Source organism: Micropterus salmoides, unplaced genomic scaffold (genome assembly GCF_014851395.1).
Source record: "Micropterus salmoides isolate LMB-PRFRI ecotype aquatic unplaced genomic scaffold, ASM1485139v1 Ms_hic_scaffold_6, whole genome shotgun sequence".
Taxonomy (NCBI): domain Eukaryota; kingdom Metazoa; phylum Chordata; class Actinopteri; order Centrarchiformes; family Centrarchidae; genus Micropterus; species Micropterus salmoides.
The window spans coordinates 15,348,254-15,370,986 of record NW_024044348.1 but is presented as its reverse complement, the minus strand read 5'-3'; the positions used below and the strand labels follow the sequence as shown (position 1 = coordinate 15,370,986).

Sequence of the window (22,733 nt, the reverse complement as noted above, 5' to 3'; positions counted from 1 at the left end):
AGATGCTCTCATAAGCACATAATCAAATTGAAATCTGGTGACTTGATGTAGGTTTGTGTCATTTGATGCTCATTGCCTTTTCCAGTAGCGAGAGAAAAGGTTTTCCACTCTCACTTGTGCAGGACAAGTCATTTTGGTATAGTTAGTATAGCGAAAAATGATTAGCTCATTAAAAGGTTTAACACATCCATCAAATGTTTCTCTAAGGATGTAAAACTGTGCTGAAGCTGAGACAGAAAGAGGTCAGGTAAACTGATAATTTTGAGTGACATATTCATTCATGTTCATCCATTTGTTTTAATTCAGCTTAAGCATTATTATTATTATTATTATTATTATTATTATTATTAGTCATACCTGCAAGGACTGTGGGACACTTGAATCACGCATGCAACAGATATGTTTAAATCCGGGTATATTATTTGCAGGGCCAATGCTGCCCAGCAGAGGCTGTATTTACCTGTGCTACGTGGCTGTGCTGGAGAGGGCGCGGCTTCTACAATGTTTGCTGCCTTAACGGGTTATAGGGCATTCAAACTTTACCATATTCTACTAAACGGTGACCCTAGGAGTTTTATAAATTGCAGATGTGACAGTTAGGCTGTAAGCTGTGTCAACAATTAATATTAATGTGAAATGCTATATGAAAAAACACGCTTTGAAATGCCTATTTTTCTAATTGCAAAGTGCTAAACAAGGGTTGCCTATGTGTTCATCTATAGGAAATACAAATGAAAGTAATCAATGTGTTTTTCCTGAACTTTGTAAAGGCCGTAGTGGGAAAGTTATGTTAGGATTTTTAACAGCTTTAGCAATTCATTAAAAAGGGCGTTTACAAGTACATGCTGGATGAGATGTAACTGCACATACATTATGAACCAAGACAAAACGGAGTTACTTGAACAACTTACTTTGCTTTTCATTCTACCACTGCAGCTGCACTTTTTTGTAACTAAAGCGCCGTGAATGCGGCATAGGTCACATCCCATGGGAGCACTAAAGTAGGATGTTCCGGGAATCACTCGAAAGCAGCCTTAGTGTCTGATTGACGTGTGTGTCCTGGGACAAACGTCACAAGCCTGAAATCGGTCTTGGAGTACTTCGGACAAGAAGAGTGGGAGTGACTTTTTATTTGTATTGCATTAGGTAGCATTCATGTAACTTAGCTACGGGTCAGTCGGATGTACTTCGAGGAGAGAGGGAGCAGCATCAGGTGCATGTGGATGGCGATAAAACTCAACGCATACTCCACTCTCTGCGCACGGCTTGAACGTCGGCAGATAGATAAAATAATTCAAGAATCGAACTAAAACGACTTCTTGGTTGGGGGGAACCGTACGAATGCTTTTCACGGCTTTCCCCTTCCGATAATAGCATGTTAATCCCAGGAAAAAGCAGCGTCTTGTCCCGTCTTTCCGCCCGAGAACATGGAGAAAGTTAAAAGTTGACGCGAACACATCGCTCAAGTTAAACCTTGACCAAGACACCCATGCTTGTTGCATGCTTGTGCGTTGTTTGTGCCTTTTTAATGGAGTAAAACAACACGGTGGATACATGGTGAGACTTTAGCACATATTTCAGGATATCAGAAGAAGCGATGGAAAAGAAGAACAAGGCGATCAATCGGACCCGCTATTCCACCGACGCCAGAGCCAAAGACAGAGTGGACAGGTAATGTTAGCAAACGTAACGTTGACCTTTGACGGTTATCTGAGCCTGCTAAAACGTTTAAAACCATATCTTACCGATTTTGGCTTAAGAGTAGTTGGAGTCACTTACCTGGTGAGTAAGTCCAGAAGCAGCTAATAACTTTAACGTTATTCCTAATTTCGTGGAAATTAAAAGCAGTAACGTTAGCAAACAAACTACTTTAGACCGTAAATCGAGTTGTTAGCTTAACGTACAGCTAACGGCTAACGTTAATTTACTAAGTTAACGTTAATTTACTAAGTTAACGTTAAAGTAAGACGATGTGTAATATAATAGATTACACATCGTCTTACTTTAACAAATCTCGAGAACTGCTGGAGGTTACTCGTAGTTTTTTCTCCCATAAAATTTACTTAAATTAGATTTATTCAATATTATTCTACTGACTATACTCCAGATAGTCAGTCACTGCATTTCATAGGTCTCTTGAATAGATGGTAACGACAGCTAATAATATGCTTCTGTAGGAGTTATGCAGGAGCTGGCTGCTGTTTGTAGTTTTGTTTTGCTCATTAGAAAGTGGATACATTCTTTGTCATATTAATCAACATAACTAATGTTTTTACATTTAAAAAACAATCATGGATCCACACTCTGTTGCCATGTTATTTGGCACACCTAGCTAAAATTAATTCAATTTGATAACTTAGCTTTATTATAAATCCTACAATCAAGAAGGTAGGATAATGTGTAACGTTACCTTTTGTTGAAACTGATGTAATTGGGGCTTTATGATTATTTTGGAGGCTGTAGTTTATGATTCTATTACATCATAGAGGTGTTAATAATATTTTGTACACCCCATTTATATCAAAATCAAAATGATCATAAAGTTGAATTAACACCTCTCTAAAACAGTTTCAACAACAACTGAACATTGTAACCTTCATGAAGACAGGCAGGGCTATTGTATAAGACTATGGATAGGGTGTACCTAATAAACTGGGATTGCACTTAAATAGTGCAACTCATCCACTCTATCCAAAGCATTTTGGCTTTTTTACTTCTTCTTTTTACTCATCTCAGCAGTATATGTTACATGTTTAAATGAGAAGGGGAGCCATTGCACAGTTCAAACAAAAGGTGATAACCCAAACCAACACCTGACATCAGGTGCCACTTTCACAAACTCCACACTGATAGATCTAATGTGTGCCCTTGCTTTTGTTTTGGCAACAAAGTCACTCTGGAAAATAACGTTTGCTTAATGATACCTTTATTTCAGCCAGTATTTTCTGAGCCACACTAGCCTTAAAGCCTGGACTATGTGTGGTAAAGTAGTTAAGTGGTTTCATGCTGTAAAGTCTGTTGGGCTTGAACATGTTCAAAACAGATGTTGTAGCCTGCCACGTTGTTGGTCTGTAGGTGTATTTCTTCTTCAGGGATGACTTTGCTCTTGTGAAAGGTTTAAACTGTAGGGAGATTATCGTGTTACCTAAGGCATTAGGTTGAGCCTCCTACACCCACAACTTTTACATCTAGAACTAGAAGGTGTGTGTGTGTGTGTGTGTGTGTGTGTGTGTGTGTGTGTGTGTATAAACGTGCTAGATATGAAAAATTATATTAATAAAATAAAACCATTTATACTTTATTTTGTGCTTTAATGGCTTTTTTCAATCTATTTATACCTGAAAAAGATGCTTAGTAAGTTGGGAAGACAAGGCATAAATGCTCAAATTTGTTATAAACAGTTTTTTTTATAAAAGATACATTTGTGTTCAACCTTGCCACAAATACAATAAATAACATCATAGTACACAAGTAAAAGCGCAAACACACACCAACATACATACACACAAGTGCACTTGCACAATGCTATGATGTGAATGTGTGGTAATTCTGATCATGATTAAACTTTGTGCTTTTTGGCCCAGTGTGGATCCATATGGCTTTGAGCGCTCAGAGGACTTTGATTATGAGTCATATGAGGAGCTCATGTCTGAGTATCTAGTTGTTCTCACCCGACGATCCATCAAGTGGTCCAAACTTCTGAAGGGCAAAAGCAAGGTGCAGAAAAATGTAAAACGTGAGTGTGAAATCAAAATTCCTCAGTATCCTCGCAGAGTGTGCCATGAATCTGAACTAAACTTAAATGTTGCCCCTCTCCTTCAGTAAAGCGTTATGTACGTAAGGGGATTCCCAATGAGCACCGGGCTCTGATCTGGATGGCAGCCAGTGGGGCTCAAGACCAGCTGGAGAAGAACCCAGGATACTACCAGTCGCTTCTCGGAGCCCAGCACGACCCCAAACTGGTAGAGACCATCTGCACAGGTCAGGCTATGAACATTCACCCACATGCTCACTCAGACCTCCTTAAGACACACCAAGCCAACCTCAAAGAACCAGCCCTAACAAAGAGACTTCTGTTATAAGTTGCACTTGAACTTCTATATAACCCCCTGATCTGGAGAAATAACAGTTTCTACTCTAATGATCATCATTAACATAAAAAATTCAAATTGGCCAATTATTTTCACACCAATGTGAATCTGATTAAAATTCTCATTATGCTATCTGCTTAGAATACAAAAAAAGCACAAAAGGGGCTGTAAAGTTTTGTTGTGCACTGGCATTGTAATAAAAAAAGAGAGACCTTGATGAGTAACAGTACAGATTTTGTTAGAACACCCAGTCAAAGAATTCTTTATCACCGACTGCCTGAGGCTGATTGAATATGCTGATTTGGCCGAACATTTGCTGATTTACGCTGATTACAGTCTGCATGCAACATTCAGCCACACACGGCACAATGATGCCCAACAGTTTGGTGTTCAGCACCTTTAGCCTTGGCATTACAGAATATTTTTTTTGTGTTCTGTTGTTGTTTCCTTGTTTGTAGACTAGGCTAAAGAACACAAGCATATTTGAGCTAGCTGTGTGTGTGGGAAATAGTCAATTGTCCAACAAAACATGCATTGAAAAAGTCTTTCTACCTTTCACCTGTAGTGTTACACTGCCAAAAATCAACATACACACAGGTTATTTCGGTATTCAAGTTTGCATTCAGAGGTAATGGGAATACAAGGCTGATGTGGTTCATAAATACACAGCACTGAACATGAGTGTCTGTGCTGTCTTTTTCTTTCAGACTTGAACAGAACATTTCCAGACAACATCCAGTTCCGCAAGACATCCAACCCGTGTCTGCAAAAACCTCTGTACAGTGTGCTGTTGGCTTATGGTCACCACAATCCAACTGTGGGCTACTGTCAGGTAATGTTACAGAAGATCCAGTCAGAACAGTGTGAGTATATGGGGTATTGTCAAGGGCTTGCAGTATGATCTGGTGTTGGTAACATTGGTTAGAAAAACAATGTGGCATTTCACATTGTTTCATTATTGTGCTGCAAAGCTGAAATTTCCAGTTATTGGTGTGGTTTATGGGACAAAAATATGCAAAACTGACTTGAATATGTACTTTAATATTTATTAGCCATATATGGTTGGTGGCAGCATATACTGTGTATCCAGTATCTAGCTGGTCATCATACTGTGGATAGTTTTAAATTAGTGCCTGTACAATTATTCAACATTTATTTGTCCAAAGAAAGGCTGTTTGTAGGTCTGTGTAAATTGTTAACATTTGAAAGGCAAATTTCATTCGTCAGACCATATGCACCATTGATTTGCAATTCAAACAGGCAGCAAGGCTGTATTGCAACTAGAACCCATCCATCAGTAATCATACTCAGGTAGCCTGTTTGTCCCTTACTGGTCTCTCCCCTAGCTGATTTATTAAAGAGAGTCTTTAATAAAGTCTTTAATAAAACCTGCTCAGGCAGGATCGCAAGATTCATGCGTAACCTGAGCGTGTCTCTCTTTTGTCTTCAGGGGATGAACTTCATAGCTGGGTATCTACTTATCATCACGAAAGATGAAGAGAAATCTTTCTGGCTGATGGATGCACTACTTGGTAGAATTCTACCAGGTGTGTGTGTGTGTGTGTGTGTGTGTGTGTGTGTGTGTACATTCATTTGCAAAGGTTCTGGTCTCAAGACAGGTGTATGTGTGCGAAGGTGTGTTTCTGGGCTAAGAATAATCCTGTAGGAGGTCACATGGTCTTTATCTGTGGCTTAAGACCTAGAGTATGTTTTCATTTGTATCTTGCCCTCCCTCAGAGTATGTCAATACAAATTAGAAAAAAACTTGGGAGCAGCACTTGTGACAGGAGTGATGTTTTGTGTTAGACAATACATAGGCAATTTAATTTAAGTGAGTTTAATTTGAACAGTTTTCCATTGAAGCGGTTTGTCCAGCTTGTATTACAAAGTGGATTAGTTTATATCTCTTTGCTGTTAATTGTGTGTGTGTTACAGACTACTACAGCCCAGCCATGCTGGGGCTGAAGACGGACCAGGAGGTGTTAGGGGAGCTGGTGAAAGTTAAATTCCCCGGAGTCTGGCAGACAATGGTGGATCATAATGTTATGTGGACCCTGGTGGTCTCCCGGTGGTTCATCTGTCTCTACATAGATGTCTTGCCAGTGGAGGTGAGTGTGCCTGTGTGGGTGTTTCATAGTGAGGCCGGTAGGGAAGTCCTGCCATTGTCACTGCAATTTATTTGTTTTAACTTGTATCCTGAGACAAAATTTCTTTATTCAAAAGAAAGCTTGATAACAGTCACAGACAAATTCTGGTCATTCGCATTCAGGGTTTTATACAATATACAGGTGCTGGTCATATAATTAGAATATCATCAAAAAGTTCATTTATTTCAGTAATTCCATTCAAAAAGTGAAACTTGGATATTATATCCATTCATTACACACAGACTGACATATTTCAAATGTTTATTTCATTTAATTGTGATGATTAAAACTGACAGCTAATGAAAATCCCAAATTCAGTATCTCCGAAAATTAGTATTAGTAAAATTAATATTATTTAAGACCAATACAAAAAAAGGACTTTTAGAAATGTTGGCCAACTGAAAAGAATGAACATTAGAAGTATGAGCATGTACTTAGTTGGGGCTCCTTTTGCCTGAATTACTGCAGCAATGCGGCGTGGCATGGAGTCGATCAGTCTGTGGCACTGCTCAGGTGTTATGAGAGCCCAGGTTGCTCTGATAGTGGCCTTCAGCTCTTCTGCATTGTTGGGTCTGGTGTATCGCATCTTCTTCTTCACAATACCCCATAGATTTTCTATAGGGTTAAGGTCAGGCGAGTTTGCTGGCCAATTAAGAACAGGGATAGCATGGTCCTTAAACCAGGTACTGGTAGCTTTGGCACTGTGTGCAGGTGCCAAGTCCTGTTGGAAAATGAAATCTGCATCTCCATAAAGTTGGTCAGCAGCAGGAAGCATGAAGTGCTCTAAAACTTCCTGGTAGACGGCTGCGTTGACCTCGGACCTCAGAAAAAACAGTGGACCAACACGAGCAGATGACATGGCATCCCAAACCATCACTGACTATGGAAACTTTACACTGGACTTCAAGCAACATGGATTCTGTGCCTCTCCTCTCTTCCACCAGACTCTGGGACCTTGATCTCCAAAGGAAATGCAAAATTTACTTTCATCAGAGAAAATAACTTTGGACCACTCAGCAGCAGTCCAGTCCTTTTTGTCTTTAGCCCAGGCGAGACGCTTCTGATGCTGTGTCTTGTTCAAGAGTGGCTTGACACAAGGAATGCGACAGCTGAAACCCATGTCTTGCATACGTCTGTGCGTGGTGGTTCTTGAAGAACTGACTCCAGCTGCAGTCCACTCTTTGTGAATCTCCCCCACATTTTTGAATGGGTTTTGTTTCACAATCCTCTCCAGGGTGCGGTTATCCCTATTGCTTGTACACTTTTTTCTACCACATCTTTTCCTTCCCTTCGCCTCTCTATTAATGTGCTTGGACACAGAGTTCTGTGAACAGCCAGCCTCTTTAGCAATGACCTTTTGTGTCTTGCCCTCTTTGTGCAAAGTGTCAATGGTCGTCTTTTGGACAGCTGTCAAGTCAGCAGTCTTCCCCATGATTGTGAAGCCTACAGAACTAGATTGAGAGACCATTTAAAGGCCTTTGCATGTGTTTTGAGTTAATTAGCTGATTAGAGTGCGGCACCAGGTGTCTTCAATATTGAACCTTTTCACAATATTCTAATTTTCTGAGATACTGATTTTGGGGTTTTCATTAGTTGTCAGTTATAATCATCAAAATTAAAAGGAATGAACACTTGAATTATATCAGTCTGTGTGGAATGAATGTATACATTATACAAGTTTTACTTTTTGAATGGAATTACTGAAATAAATCCACTTTTTGATTATATTCTAATTATATGACCAGCACCTGTATATGAGACAGCAAAGTATTTCTAAACATTAATGTTTTGTTGTTAAAAATGTGCTTATAATCTCTCAAACAATAAAAGTCAAAGCATACCATTCACTGTCCTACACAAACACTGTTTACTAAATCCAATCTGATAAAAATTCTAAACAATTGCTTTTTATTCCTTCCTTTTTATTCCAATTTGGATTGGCCAACACACCACGTACAACAATCCTTGCTGTTGGCCTGGGGAGGGGCGTTGTTTGTTCTCCAAAAACACATGGAGCTTCACTAGGAGGGCTTTAACACTAACACGGGTTCATGCTATTCCTTTGAGATTTCCGCTCCTCCATATGAGAACAACACCTGAGTTACAAATTTCAAAATTTAATGCAAGGGATCAGGAAAGTAAAATAAGTCAATCTTGATTTAACTCTGTTTACTTTTTCTGAACCCTCCAACTTTACAGTGGAAAAAGCATTGTGTTTTTGGTGGAATAGAAACACAGAAAGTCATTAAAATATATGTGCAACAACCCCATGATGACCTACTATATAGTATGTCTGCACTTGCCTGCACCAGCGGGTAGCACTTGGATGTGAGTCTTTAGACAACATACTACAGCCTAGGGCTGTGCAATAAATCAAATCTTTTTTTCTTTTCAATTATGAATTTTGCTTCCAGTGATTATGAAAACAAGACTATTGAGATAACGATTTTTGCGCTGCATCCTGTTCAGCAATTATGCTCTGGTTTTGTCTTATCAGAAATCCAGCGCACCCTTGTCCTTTACAGCGGTGGCTCGTCACCATTATTATCCTGAGCTTTCGGCACATTACCGCACTTACCGCATAAATTAGCCTAGCAGCTCACAGTTTAACAAACTACACCATTTATGCTTTTCTTAATCACCATTGGTTCAAGTAACAGCATCCTGCTCCATCCTGAGTTGCACTTACCTGCTGTTTGTTCAAACTGCTGGTTACACTTCATATCGTGCATCACTACGCAATGTGTTCTCTGGTGGGATTTACTTCGGTGTTGCTGTTTTTCCGCAGACAGTTCTGCGGATTTGGGATTGCCTGTTCTACGAGGGCTCTAAAATCCTGTTCCGTGTAGCACTGACACTGATCCACCACAACCAGGCTCTGATTCAACAGGCCCAGTCACTGCCAGACGTCTGCCAAAACTTCAAGCAGATCACCCACGGACCATTTGTTGATGAATGTCACACTTTCATGCAGGTAAAAGAAGAGGGATCCCATCACTGCTCGTTATCCATTGTCAATTCACTGGAGGAAAGATCAAGAACAATAAAAAAAATATCCCTTGTTACATGCTACCTTTAATCCTGGTGTTTCTTGCCTTTTCCTAGAAAATCTTTGCTGAACCAGGAAGTCTCTCCAGGGCAACCTTGACTAAGCTGCGGGCGGCATGTCGATCACGCATCATTGCAGAAGAATCCTGAACCAAGAGTATCTGTTCAAACTCATTACACATTCCACTGGGATGAGCGCTCACACAGCTCGTTAGCATCTGTATTTTTATTTTTTAAATATATATGGTTTAATGAGAAAATTTAATTTTGCTAAAATGTAGAATTATGCACTTTACTCAAAGTCAGAGACACTGTAGAGGGGGAAATGAAGCTTGGCAATAAATGGCCAGGTCAGAGAAATGACGTGTAAGCACAGCCAAGAGGAACGTGTCTAATGTAATTCACATTGAATGGTAAATGATGACAAAATCCATGCTGGCACTACCTGCTGTGGTAATCGAATGTGAATCATACTGATTTTGTGACATATTTCAAACACCAATTCATGTACTTTTTGGTTGATTTCATCAAATGTCATAGTTCTTGACCTCAACCATTAATTCAAGTGCACTATGATGAAATGTTGGTACAATTGAAAGGGCTGCTTTCTTTTTCAAACAAAGGTCTGTCCAGTTTGTTCTGTGTTTGGGTTTTGTGGACCTTTTCATACTCTCATAGTAGTGATATCAGATTTTGTTGCACTGTACAAAAATAGCCTTGGCGTTGATCCCAGCTCTGAGTATTCTGTGTAATGTACACCTAGGTGAGCAGCTCAGAGTAAACAGCCATGTTTATTTCACACAAAACAAGGTAAAACAAATCATAAAGCTACTGTTGCAAGGATTATATATATATATATATACATAAATAAAAAATCTGCACCGGATTTAAGATTTTTATTAACTTTCATTAAGATGCATAATAGAAAATGGTTTGATCGCATTTTCTATAAAAAAAAAAAAATAAGATCAAAGCACACTACAATTCATCTTAAAATTTCTTTAAAGAGGGCAGGGGAAAGCAAGACCAGAAACTGAATCCATGCACCTGTTTGCTTGTTGTTATACGTTTTAGTAATGCACAGTTGCACGATGTATAGCCGGACCACTTCACACTTTTTACATAAAGCAACAATCTGCCTTTTTATCATCACAAGACTGTGACAATCACTGAACTTTAATTAGTTGAATTAAACTTTGCCTCAGTGCACCATTGGGACAATTCAGGCTTTTAGCTGTGGAGGAATATGATTGGAAGAGAGACACACTCAGAGCTTTCCCTTTTCTCAGCATCGCTGAGATTATCTTGTGCTCAGGAAATTAAACAAAATGTGAATAATAATAAAACTCCTACTTCAAATGTTTTTACTTGCAATGACATTTTTTAACCAACAGTGGACAAGCCATTGGAACTTAAAAAAAACTCTGTCCTACAATTTATTTGACCTTCTGTCTCATTAATTGCATGGAATATTAAAAACAACACACAGCAGTTCAAGCAAATTCATCCAGTTCTTAGAAATTAATGAAAAGGACTAAAGACAAACAGCTAACATGAACTTGCCACAGTAAATTCAAACTGCCTCCATCCTTGATTGAGTGAAGACTCATGAATTCCTTAAATCTTCGTCAAGACGCGCACCATGTAATGTAAAGCAGATCTTTGGCTTCTTATCATCATCATCATCATCTCACAAAGGAAGTATAAGGAAAATCAAATATCCAGGAGGTCACATACGATATGCAAAAACATGCACTCGCCACAGAGTAACAACTGCTTCCATTCAGTCATGCTCGAGTCCACAATCTAGCATTTGCTCACTCACACCCTCGGGTTCATCTCCCCACCATTCAGTCTCTCAGGCTCAAGTTAAATGAAGGGGTTCATTCAGATGGTCTGATAGCCAGCATGGCTCCTCTTCCTGCCTATTAGATACGCAATGAGGACGATCAGCACCAGTCCGGCAAGAGCTGCTCCAACAATGATGGGAATGAGCATCTGGTCTTGGTCCACTTGACACTCTTCCGCTGGAGACAGAAAAGAGAAATTTGGATCTTCTGTGCAGTAGCTCTCTTTAAATTTGTGCCTGATGAAACCATAATTTATAATGGCTGACCAGTTTTAGCACTTTAGCACTCAATGCCCTATCAAAGTGCAAAAATGGCGACATATGAAGTAGCTTGACGCAACTAAATAAGTTGTTTAAACTTGAATTACAGTAGTAGCAGCATTTAAAAGAATAGCTTGATATTAGGAAAAGTGATCATTCACTTCCTTGCCAGAGAATTAGATGAGAAGCAGCATGCCGCTCTTATGCCAGCAGGCGATTAGCTTACCATAGCATAAAGACTTGAAGAAGGGGGAAACAGCTAACCTTGCTCTCTCCAAAGTTAAGAAATATGCCTACCAGCACCTCTAAATCTCAGTTATTAACACAAGGTATCTTGATCGTTTTGAAAGTGAAAAAGTGAAGTGAAAAAAATAAAAGCTGTGCTTTTATGGGGAATTGTCACACAGAAAATGACAAACTATACCTTTAAATCTGCATATTTCTTCAACCAATATGAAAAATGTGAATTGTGGAAGTCTACTGCAGCTCCTGTGAAGTCTCATTACTTATTAGACTTATTGTTCTAATTATTTCTTTATTATTATTAGATTGCTCTCCCATTCCACAGAGCACTATCTTGACTATCAACATTGAGGTCTAAGGACAAAAATAAAGAACATAAAGATAAGGAAAAAGTAGATAACAGCAGGGATGATAAAAGAAAGCATTAGTACCTGTAGCAAACTGGTTGGTGGTGACTTCAAATGGTTGGACCTGCAGTCTGAATGTGTTGAGGGAGAAGGCTGGCACCACGACCAGAGTTTGCTCAGCGTTGCACATGTAGGAGCGGCCCAGCGTGCCCCGCAGGTAGTTCAGACTGGTGTTGCTGGCTGAGAAGGGAGCTGTGGGGAGAGATGGGTCGGTGATTCTTTGAATGAAGGAAATCACAGCCAAGAAAGAAGTACAAATGACGTACCAGTCATATCAGACCAATTAGCAAGCAGAGTTATCCCACTCAGGTGGTACTTGTTGCTCGTGGAGTTCTATAGGCGGAAGGACATGGGTTGAATAAACACTTGTATCCACACTGACAAAGATACAAAAACTGACTCAAGGAGGTGAGATCTTACCAGACTGAAGGTGAAGTTGAGCGTGGTTGTTCGCCCCTGTGTCAAAACCAAGGTAGCACTGCTGGCTTCACATGATCCTGATGAAGTTGTCAGATTGGGAGTGAGGTTTACTAATTCTTGGACAGTCTGACAAAGTAGACAAAGATACATTTTATTTGACGTTTGTTACACACAATAGACCTTTTTTGTTGTGCTTACTTGTAAAGCTCTCATTTTTTTACCTTATTCTGAGACAGAGAGAAATATGAGACGTTGAGCTGCAGTCCCATTTGGGCCAGGAGACACGCAGTTCCGTTGCTGTTGTTTACAGTGTACGTGCCTCGTTCAGGTGTTCCTGGAGGGGTTGGTGCTGGAGCTGCGGTTGTAGTTGTACCGGCAGTGGTAGGTGGAGCTGTAGTACTGGCCTGATCTGCCATACATTCGCTTTCTGTAACAAGAGGAATTATAAAAAAAGAACTAAATCAACCACAAAGAAGTAGGTCACAAATAACTTAGAAACCCACCCACTCAGGTAAAGAAAATACAAACAACAACACACAGAGTCGTACCTGTTGGACTCAGGTCATTTCCTGGCATGTACGCCTCAAGCCTCATGTTAGAGAAAGTGACGTTTGCTCCACCAACTCCAAAAGTGGCGGAGCTCACACAGCGGTAGGTGGTGTTGATCGTTGCCCAGATCCCAACTGACGACGACACCACAGTGACCACATCTAGGACGAAATCAAACAAATTATTTATAAATCCATAATAAAAGTACATGTGGAATATGAACCCATGTGTTCTTCACTGTATGTTTACTAGAAAGTCTGACGTGTTCAGATTTACTTATATCAGATTAAATGCTGTAATGAAATATTTTACTTTACATATTTAGATCTAGAGTGAATGTAATTGTCTATGCAAGCATTTAACCACACTTAACAACAGACTACTTCTCCTCTGTGCTGGACAGTTTGCTGCGGTATTTGTTCTCACCAGAGCTGTTGGCCTCAGGGAAGACCGAAGCGTCGCTGAGGTTGTACTGCAGTGTCAGGTTAGCGACACTGTACATACTTCCATTGGTTGAAAAGCTCAGCCCCAACGCGTGGCCAGGTCCAAACACCGCCACCAGCCAGGGTGCTCTACCGACTGTGCCACATGAGCTGCTGCCTTTATCGACTGTAGCAGAGTCGGGCAGAGGGACCTGAGCTTTTCTCTGAGGAAAGACAGGTGATCCAGTCAATTAAATCAATATCAGTGCTTTCAGAGATGGAAACCATTTGTTGTCACTGTACATACTGTGCTGTTGGAGGTGTTGTATGTGATGGAGATTGATGCAGAAAGCTCAGCCTTAATGCAGGTGGAGTTCCCCTCATTCACCTCAAGAGTAACCGCCTGAATGCAACCTGTAGAGGAGAACATAATGAGCAGGGAGGCACAATAGTGAAAAACAGTCAAATAAAAGTAAACACTTTAACTGAAAATATACCGGAAAAATACTAAAATAACTGTCTTTCTCCCATACAAATATACAACAGGGTAATTACTCTTGAGTGTTAATTTGTGTGTCAAAGCTCACATTACTAAAAACATTCCACAGTGATTGACAACACATTTTTATGTGCTGCACAGTACTAATTATTAATACACAATATGACCTGATGATGAGTTAGACGACTGCTACTACAGTTCAGTTTGCCAGTAACCAACTTCACTTTATTGATATACACACACACACACTTGTATATTGAATAAGTATTCATTATCTGCATCTTATATCTTGCTGTTTCACTAATTACATTTGAACATTGTCCATTGTACAGCAGGTTAAGTAAGTAAATTGTCAAATTCCATTTTCATTTTAACATGGTAAAAGAATGCTGATACAAGCATGTGAAAATGAATAGGATTATTGCGCTTTCATTTTTAATCAAATAACAAGGCAGTTTATAATGCTTTTGTTGAATTAGGCTACATTTTCATTTAGTCCTCTATATTATCTTGCCCTTGTGTTTTTTTTATTTAACCTGCCTAGTTAAGGTCACAAAATGAGAATACATTATGTCAGTGAGAATTATTACAACATAACCACTGTTACACGATGCCATGTCCTACATACACTATAAAGCAGTTTACACAAGCCACCACCAGAGGTCTGCAGACAGCTAAAAGTGAGACATCAAGACCACAAACACCCCCCCTCTCTTTGCTGACAAAATTATAGAGCTGCTGCTCCACTCCGGACTTATAAAAGGTGTTAACATTGTAGTGGATTTGTTCATTTTTATATCAAATAAATTTGCAGACCCCAAATTCTTTCTCTCTCCCTGAGAGAAAGAGGGGGGGGGGGTTGAGATATCAACCCTCAACAGACAGCTGAAGAGACTCCAAAGGAGAGGGGTGAAAGGTTTGCTTTCCCTAAGTGCTATTTTTGGGCAGTTCGATCGTAAAACTTGCCACCTCTGGTGAAGCTGAGATAAGACTCGGTGCCTGACTGTTAAAATTACAAGTTCTAACACTAACCAGGAATTAACTTTCTCCTGAACAGCCTATCAGCCCTCTTTTTGAAAGAGGGCAGGAAACTCTAAACTGCCCCCCACACGTAACCACAGCAACTGACCTTCCTCTTTGTTTAATTACCTCACATCAAAGGATATTCTCCTCTTCACGCCCAGACGTGAAACTCCAGACGCCGGAGAAAGGACAGTCCACATTCCTTTGTGTGAACAAAGGAATACTGTCTCCTCAAAACGCATTACCTTGTTTAATTAAATAATCTTTGTTAAATTACTAAACAGGTCTCTTCACTCCATTAGAGTAGTTATATTACTGTGTTGTTGCTATTGAAAAGAAGAATCCATATAAGTTACTTAGCAGTGTTTTAATTTTCAGCAATGATTCCTGACATTCGTTTAAGTGTTAACTTTCGTTTTAACTAATGCTTTATTTCCAGCTCCTTCTTACCTCTTATACTTAGAAATTATATATATCGAAATGTTATCCTGTGTTAAATAATTAATTCCCCCAGCTCCTGAGCAAATGATTGTTTAAAGAAATAATCGTTTGCCATCTTCAGTCTCCTCATGAAACCAGAGTTCCCCCAAGAGGACAAAATAAGTATTACATGCCATCGTTCTGAAATGCCGTTTTTAATGTACAATTGTCACTCTGTATTTATCCGTTTGTAATCTGATGCCATGTTCGTGTAACTTGCTTATATTCTCCAAGTAAGAATGTGTAACAGCCAATATGACCCAGGAAGCTAGTTAAATTCCTTTCATTTGATGTGATTCCTATGAAATGCTAACCTTTTAAGGTTTAACTACTGACAATTGTTTTCCTTTTTATCAAATGCTTAAAACTAAGAACGGTATAACCGTTTGACAATTAAGGTTTGATTGTGGGAAGATATTTGATTACAATACGCGCAAATAGGTAGAATAGACATATTAAAAGTTAAAAGACAATCTCTCAGGAAACCGGAAACAAGCCTTCTGGGGAACAAGGACTTCACGCCCCAACAAACAAAAGCAGCAACACGCGCTCGCTCGCTCTCTTCTCTCTTGCTCGCTCTTCCCTTGGACTTCGGCACGCGTTCAGCTTGCTCCGTCTCCCAGCAACACCCTAAGAAGTCCAGCCCGGCTTGCCGCGAAAATTCCTTTGTCCTTTTCAAGCCACACACGCAAAGCGCCGCGACCTCGGCTTTTCCCTCGTTTCCAGCAACTTACTTGCTTTTTATTTTTTTGTTTTGTTTGTTAAAAGTTAGCAGACCGTTAAGTCACACAATTTTAATTCAAGAACGACAAAGTTCTTTTAAGCTTTGTTCCATCGAGTTAACTTGCACTGCTCCCACCAGTGCCTAACTGCCAGGCCGAGGACGGTCGCCACTGGAGTGTTTTTCTTCTCGCAGCCACGGAGAACCCCCGGAAAATTCCTTAGCAGAAAAGACAGGAATACCCGTGCAACATGCCTAAAGTGCAATTCATACTTCCGCGCCAAATCGACGGCGTAGGTGATGGCGTAGCCTACTGGGCTACGCAGAGGCTACGCCATCGCCTGACGTGCACCTCCTCAAAAATGTAACTACACGTCGAGTCCACGCGGACCGTAAGCTCTGTGATTGGTCGGCTGGGTAGCCACGCAATGCCTCCGAGCCGACTGGAAGTACCGCGCGCTTTGAAGTAACATTTACTAGCGGCCAAAACGGCGTCTGACACACAATGAATCAATATATTTGACCGTCGCAACCCAAGCGAAATGACTCGTTCCGCTGTCAGAATGTGATCCATTCGGTCTGTAACATTTGAAGGCTACACCAGCCGCACGTTTACAATTTTACCCCCATTTATGTTCTGTGGAGGGCTAAACCAGAAGTTAGCCTGCTCGGCCAGCAAAAGTCAACACAGAATGACGGACACACCTACGCACAAGTATAAACGCATGCCTACACAGGAGTATAAATGGGCCTTAAGGCAAGCCGACAACACCCTAAACCAAGGCATTCTGTGGACAGTTTTGTCCAATAGTCTGTTAATCCATTATCTTTAATCTTTAAAACTCCTAGACAAATTTAACCGAGTTAGTATCATCTAACTGCTTTCATTAGTTCTCTTTCTCCATATGAATCAAATTCTTCCCACAATAGAAGTCCACATTCTCATTGTTTGCCCCATGTTTGTTTAGCCATTGTTTATTTCTTTGATGTATATTTAACCGCATTTATTTCACCTAAGTTATCTAATAAATTTCACCGTAATCACAGGAATTGTATGTGCGTATTGTTTAACTCCAAGTCCCTGTCACGGAGGACTTATGCCCGTTCGATATGAGATTGACTGATTGATTTAAGGTAATTGAGCGATTATTAACTAACTCAAATTACTAGTGAATAATTGTGTAATTATTAAAACATTACTCAGGGGTTGGGAGACCCTGAGCGAACTGAATCTCCGGTGGTGCCCTTTTTTTCGAGGAATTATGAGTTATTATTTCTAAATATTAATTTCATAAGTTTATTAAAAATCATACGTAGACCTGCTACAACATCTCCTGAGCGGTCTGTACCATACCAAGTGTGGCTCCTATAAAAAGAATTACAAATTAGCATTTGCCAACCTGGCAACATTCACACTTGCATTATGGGCTATTAATACCTTCATGACCTGGAAACTCACCACTGCGTGTCCATATGTGTTTGTTAGTGGCTGTAAATCTCAAACAAATCAGAATCAGAATCCACTTTATTGCCAGGTATGTGTACACATACGAGGAATTCGACTCAGGATTGTACATTGCTCACGATGTGCTTACTTGTACAAAAATACCATAACAAAATAATACAATAATGATAAAATAAAATCAGACACAAACTACAGTATAGACAACACTAACATACACACTATGAACAAAACAGTATAGACATATTGACAAATAGTGCAGTGATCAGAGTGCAAAGGATGCAAGAATAAACCATTATTCTCATTATGTACATGTTGAAGGTGAATATGATATACAGGTACACATACATGTACACAGTGTGATGGAGCATAGTGCAAAGGATGCTGGAAATAATAAATAAGACCTATGACCTTATGACCTGAGGTAGGTGTATTGGTATACAGTATATACAATATGGCATGGTATGAACATAGTATGAACAGCACTGAATTTGAGAATGGTGAAGAAATAAATAATAAGTGGAAACCAGTAAACAGGCGGCTGATTAGAGACAGAGTTACTGGGTTATTGCACAGGAATTGTTCCTGACACTGTGAGTCAGAAATCAGCTGTTCATCAGAGTGATTGTTCGGAAGCTACAGTGGCTATTCAGGATGTACTTATCAACCCTACAACTCATATCCTTAAAAAAAAAAAAAAAAAAAAAAAAAATACCCTTTCTCACTCATTCATTGTCCAGTAATGCAATACAGGAGTTTCACCACTTGCTTCACACTTCCCAGAATGTCTACAAAGACAGTGAAGCAGTATGGCTAAAATGTGGCCATTTTATGACTGTGACTATTCCTCTTTGGTGAACTTTCCGACTACCAGACATGGATTTTTATTTACTGTACTGTAGGTTAATAGATTGAATTTATTTATTTTGTTCAGTCAGACTTAAGTTATAAACAGGCATGTGATTGCCAAAGGGCAAAAAAGCAGGAAAATATACTGAGACCCCCCCACACCCTGATAAAACTGGCGGCGGCAAAAAAAAGGAAAAGGTAGGTGGGCGTATGCGTGAGACGACAACGGCCGCAATAGTTTCATGGGATCGCGCCAGTTACACAGAAGCCGTTGCCACGGTTACCTCGCGAAGCACTTGTTTGCCTGTCTATTGATGAGGAACGCAGAGTGACCCCACAGATCAAAGCCGTCTGAAAAGGCCTTATAAACCCTGTCACAACCATTCACAAGAAATTATTTTATAACTTGCCAAAACCTTTAACATAAGGACATAAAGACTTAAAAAGCAACCATTCATACAACAAAGTGTATATAGGCTATATGATTGATCAATCAACAACAAAGTCAAAGTAAACATTAGACATAGCCTATAACAAGCAATAATCAAATCATACCCAATTTATCCGATGCTTATTGTCAACTCAGTGTTGGGCAAGTTACTCAGAAATAATATAGCAATTACCTAGTTACTTAGCATATAGGTTACTCCTTAAAAAAGTGATATTAGCTACTCTAGCCTACTTATTACTGGGTACTGGGTGATAACGCCACACTCTCCCGATGAGTCCAAGCATCACTGGCAGAAGCGGCCGGAGTTTCTTTCTGAGTTTCACGTTGCTGTTTTGCTTTAACCGATGCTTCAATTAGCCTAAGTCAATGTAGAAAGCGACTGTGGTACACACTGCGCAGGTGTGGAATGGGCAGCTGAAAGCAAATGAACATCCTTGTTGATACTTGGAAAGGAAGAAAACTTTACATAGGTCAGCCAGTAGATGTCCTCAAATCCTTCTGCAAACAGATCTGCGCGATTCATGTGGGTCCGATTTTCAGGTCGGAAAATCCGGATTAATACAGAAAAATCACATCCCTGTATAAAGGAATAATTATTATACTCATCAGGGGAAAATTATTATTCTGTCCACCAATGCTGGAAGGTTTCAAAATTCACTAGACACTATAAATATTTTACTCCTAAGAAGGATTTTTGGAATTTAAAAAGATGCTCAAAATAGTAGCTGGCTACCTTCTTACAGTGCAGACAGAGATTTGTTTCGCATTTGGCCTGTGGGCAGTGTTAGTTGCTATTACCAATTTCATAACTCAATTACACTGAGCTTTTGCCACTTTCACATCCCTCTCCTTTCTCAAGCCCTCTCTTTCCCTTCAACTTGACCATTCTCAATTAATATAATCTACTGATCCTAATGGAGAGAGCATTGCGCTCCAGTCATGTGCCGGTCTCTGTCAATCACACACTTCCTCCCCTGCTGTCTTGCTGAAACTTGACCTGATGTCACTTCTCTGTCCACCCTGTAAACACACAGTAGACGGTTTACACAACACTGCAATGTGATCATGAGGTAAAAGCAAAAGCGGCTGTGTGTGCAATGTATCAAGTTGGAGAAAGCAGCGTTAGACTTTCGGGTGTGAAGAGAATAACCAAACAGAAAAGTATCTCACATTGCCACATTACAAGTCCTCAGCATGTTGCAGAGTGGAAAACAAAACTGAACACCAAGTTAGTGCTTACTTACAAAAAACTACAGGCACACAGTAATATATATTAGAATGAGCAAAATGGTAAATAAAACCAACATACTACCAACTACTCGAGCTATATTGGCTTGTTTTCCTGTGTCAGCAGCCGGGTACGTGTGTGTGGTGTGTGTTCAGGACGATTAAACTGATCATAAACTAACACTGTCAGTAGGCCTCTACTGGGCTGTGTACAACACAAAGCCATCACAGCAGTCACATGAAGCTCTCAAATGACACAACAATGAGGCCAATCTGCTGGTCCACAACATTAACAAAACCTAGGCATTACATCAGAATAGAGTAGAATAGAATAAAGTCCAGGGACTTCTCTGGTAAGTCTGTTCTGTTTTGACACAAACTACCCGAGGACTATGAAAGCCTAAAGGTGACTCTATTAAAATGATCATTTAAACCTGAAATTGAAAATGTAATTCCACAATAGCATAATACTTTTCCACATTGAAAATGCAATAATCCAATTTGCATTTGAATTTTCACAGCCTTGTATGGCAGTTCTATGACCATATTAAAATGAAAATGAAAAAATAGACAATATTCAAATGTTAATTCAGATATGAAAATACAATATAAACAATGGAACCTGACTTTCCATTTATGCAAGCAATATTCAAGTAAGGATGAAAATGAAAGTGAATCTGTTAGTCCTCTCATCAAGACAGTTCTTCAGGTAGGATGGATGTCACTTCCAAATTGCATTTTCAATTTGACAATTTGAAATCAGGTTACAATGTTTCATTTTAATTTTCAAATTTTAATTAACATGTGAATTCTGTCCATTGTACAGTGTTTTAACGTTACCACTTTGAAAAACAAAACGTTGAACAGTTTTTCCAATAGAAGATTAATATGGCCATAGAATGCCCATATGAGGATGTGAAAATGAAAATTGGAATTGTAAATTGGATATGTTAATTTAACATGTTAATTTTCCCTACAGTCTTCTATAGAGGACAGCTGACCATTGTATTGGATTTTTGGAGTTTTCAAAGTCCATGTGAAACCTTTAAAGTCTGTGGGTTCAACAACACTGATCCACGGTTTGGTCAAACTTAGTTACTATATAATTATATATTATATTCATTCGTATATTAAGTCAAGCCATGAATCAATATAAAATAACTAATTTCTACATCCTATGCAGGTGGATCAACATGTTACATTAACGTCTCATCTCACATAAATAATAGCTTAACTATAGCTAATATGTAGCTACATAACACCCAAGTACACAAGAGTAAACAGCTAGATTTAGACACACTTGGCTGTAAGTAACGATTATTTTCATTGTCAATTAATCTGCCGATTTTTTTTTTCAAATAGTAGATTAATTAATTGGTCTAACATATACAATGTCAGAAAATAAATACGTTAACTTACTTGTTTCAGCTAAACAAGGAAAACCTAAAGCTAACGCGACTAGCCAACGGCAGGTTGTCGTGACGTCGTTTGGTCTAACGGGCAGCGGCAGGACGAGTAGCTTTAAACCGAGAAACACTCACCAAAAACCGCAAACCAGGCGATGATAAGCGCGGCCAAAGCGTGAGAGAGTTTCATCCTTCTGTTGAGATTACACTGCGGGGCAGTGACTTTTCAGTTCCCGTAGAGGAAAGAGAAGGGGGAAAAGGTGGTGTTGTGTCGCTGCAGGCACAGGTGGGTCACGGCGCACTGCAAACTGCACTTGACTTCACGGACCGTTAACGTTAGCTAAATCCGACGCGTCACTCTTTTTCTTCCTGTTGTTTAGGTTCCTCCGCTGCCAGAAGATAACATAAAGGAGTTATTGGGAAATCCTAAAGCACATCCAGCTGGTGAAAACGGTCAGTGAACGCAGTTATAGATGTCGGTCGCAACCACACTGACTGACTAAGCCATGTCTCATCACGTGAACTGGTAGCATTTAGAGCTCTCTAGTCACGTGAGCCCGCCCCTCTTTCTCTCACTAGGACTGAGCTCTTTTCAAGCCAGCTGTCTGCTCCAAACAAAATGGCACAAATATGCACAGCTGAGTATGAGACAACAGTTTTGTCCAGTGTAACTGCATGAGAAAATGTTTGTCGATAAATGTCACTTATCACAGGCTTAAATACGTTTAATGTAGAGTATATCGTACCAACAAGGTGTAAAAAAAAAGAAAAAAAAAAAAGAAAGAAAAAAAGTGTACTTCCAGGAATAATAGCATTTTTTCACACGAGTGACATGCCAACACTAGTTATTTAGTAAGTAATTAAAATGTAATGAGCACTGTGGAACAACAGCAAATGCAGGGATACATTTACTTCGGTTCGTGTGCCTTCTCTTCCTAACACTTATCACTCAAATTCATATTTAATATCATGTAATTCTAGATTCAATAGTTGCCTGCTAAAACAGTGAACATGAATGAGCCCACTAACTAACGCACACTTGAACACAACATTCCTGAAAGAATTTAAATACATGTGTAGTAGTATGCAGTATGCATGCAATTTATATGGTTAGGCATTTGAAATGTATGATCTGAGGACATTATAATTTACTATAAGAGTAGGTAGCATGTGAGTCT

The 22,733-nt window shown here is 39.5% G+C and overlaps 2 protein-coding genes across 3 annotated transcripts; one reads left to right on the top strand and one right to left on the bottom strand.

Annotated features, from left to right (window-relative positions):
• Window positions 1-1,015: 1,015 nt before the first annotated feature.
• Window positions 1,016-10,252, top strand: grtp1a (growth hormone regulated TBC protein 1a). 2 transcript variants are annotated; one of them, XM_038701197.1, is made up of 8 exons: window positions 1,016-1,671; window positions 3,585-3,736; window positions 3,823-3,981; window positions 4,799-4,923; window positions 5,542-5,638; window positions 6,027-6,199; window positions 9,027-9,212; window positions 9,344-10,252. In XM_038701197.1, the coding sequence occupies exons 1-8, from the start codon at window positions 1,598-1,600 to the stop codon at window positions 9,434-9,436; spliced, it is 1,059 nt and encodes a 352-aa protein (XP_038557125.1). In that variant the 5' UTR covers window positions 1,016-1,597; the 3' UTR covers window positions 9,437-10,252. The 2 variants fall into 2 exon arrangements, with proteins under 2 accessions (XP_038557125.1, XP_038557126.1); XM_038701198.1 differs by lacking the exon at window positions 1,016-1,671 and adding an exon at window positions 1,690-1,782.
• On the bottom strand, window positions 10,169-22,085 carry lamp1a (lysosomal associated membrane protein 1a). The gene is made up of 9 exons (XM_038701196.1): window positions 21,691-22,085; window positions 13,745-13,851; window positions 13,442-13,661; window positions 13,015-13,176; window positions 12,688-12,893; window positions 12,467-12,592; window positions 12,313-12,379; window positions 12,071-12,238; window positions 10,169-11,313 (listed from the first exon to the last, which is right to left on the bottom strand). The coding sequence occupies exons 1-9, from the start codon at window positions 21,743-21,745 to the stop codon at window positions 11,174-11,176; spliced, it is 1,251 nt and encodes a 416-aa protein (XP_038557124.1). The 5' UTR covers window positions 21,746-22,085; the 3' UTR covers window positions 10,169-11,173.
• Between the last annotated feature and the right edge of the window lie 648 nt (window positions 22,086-22,733).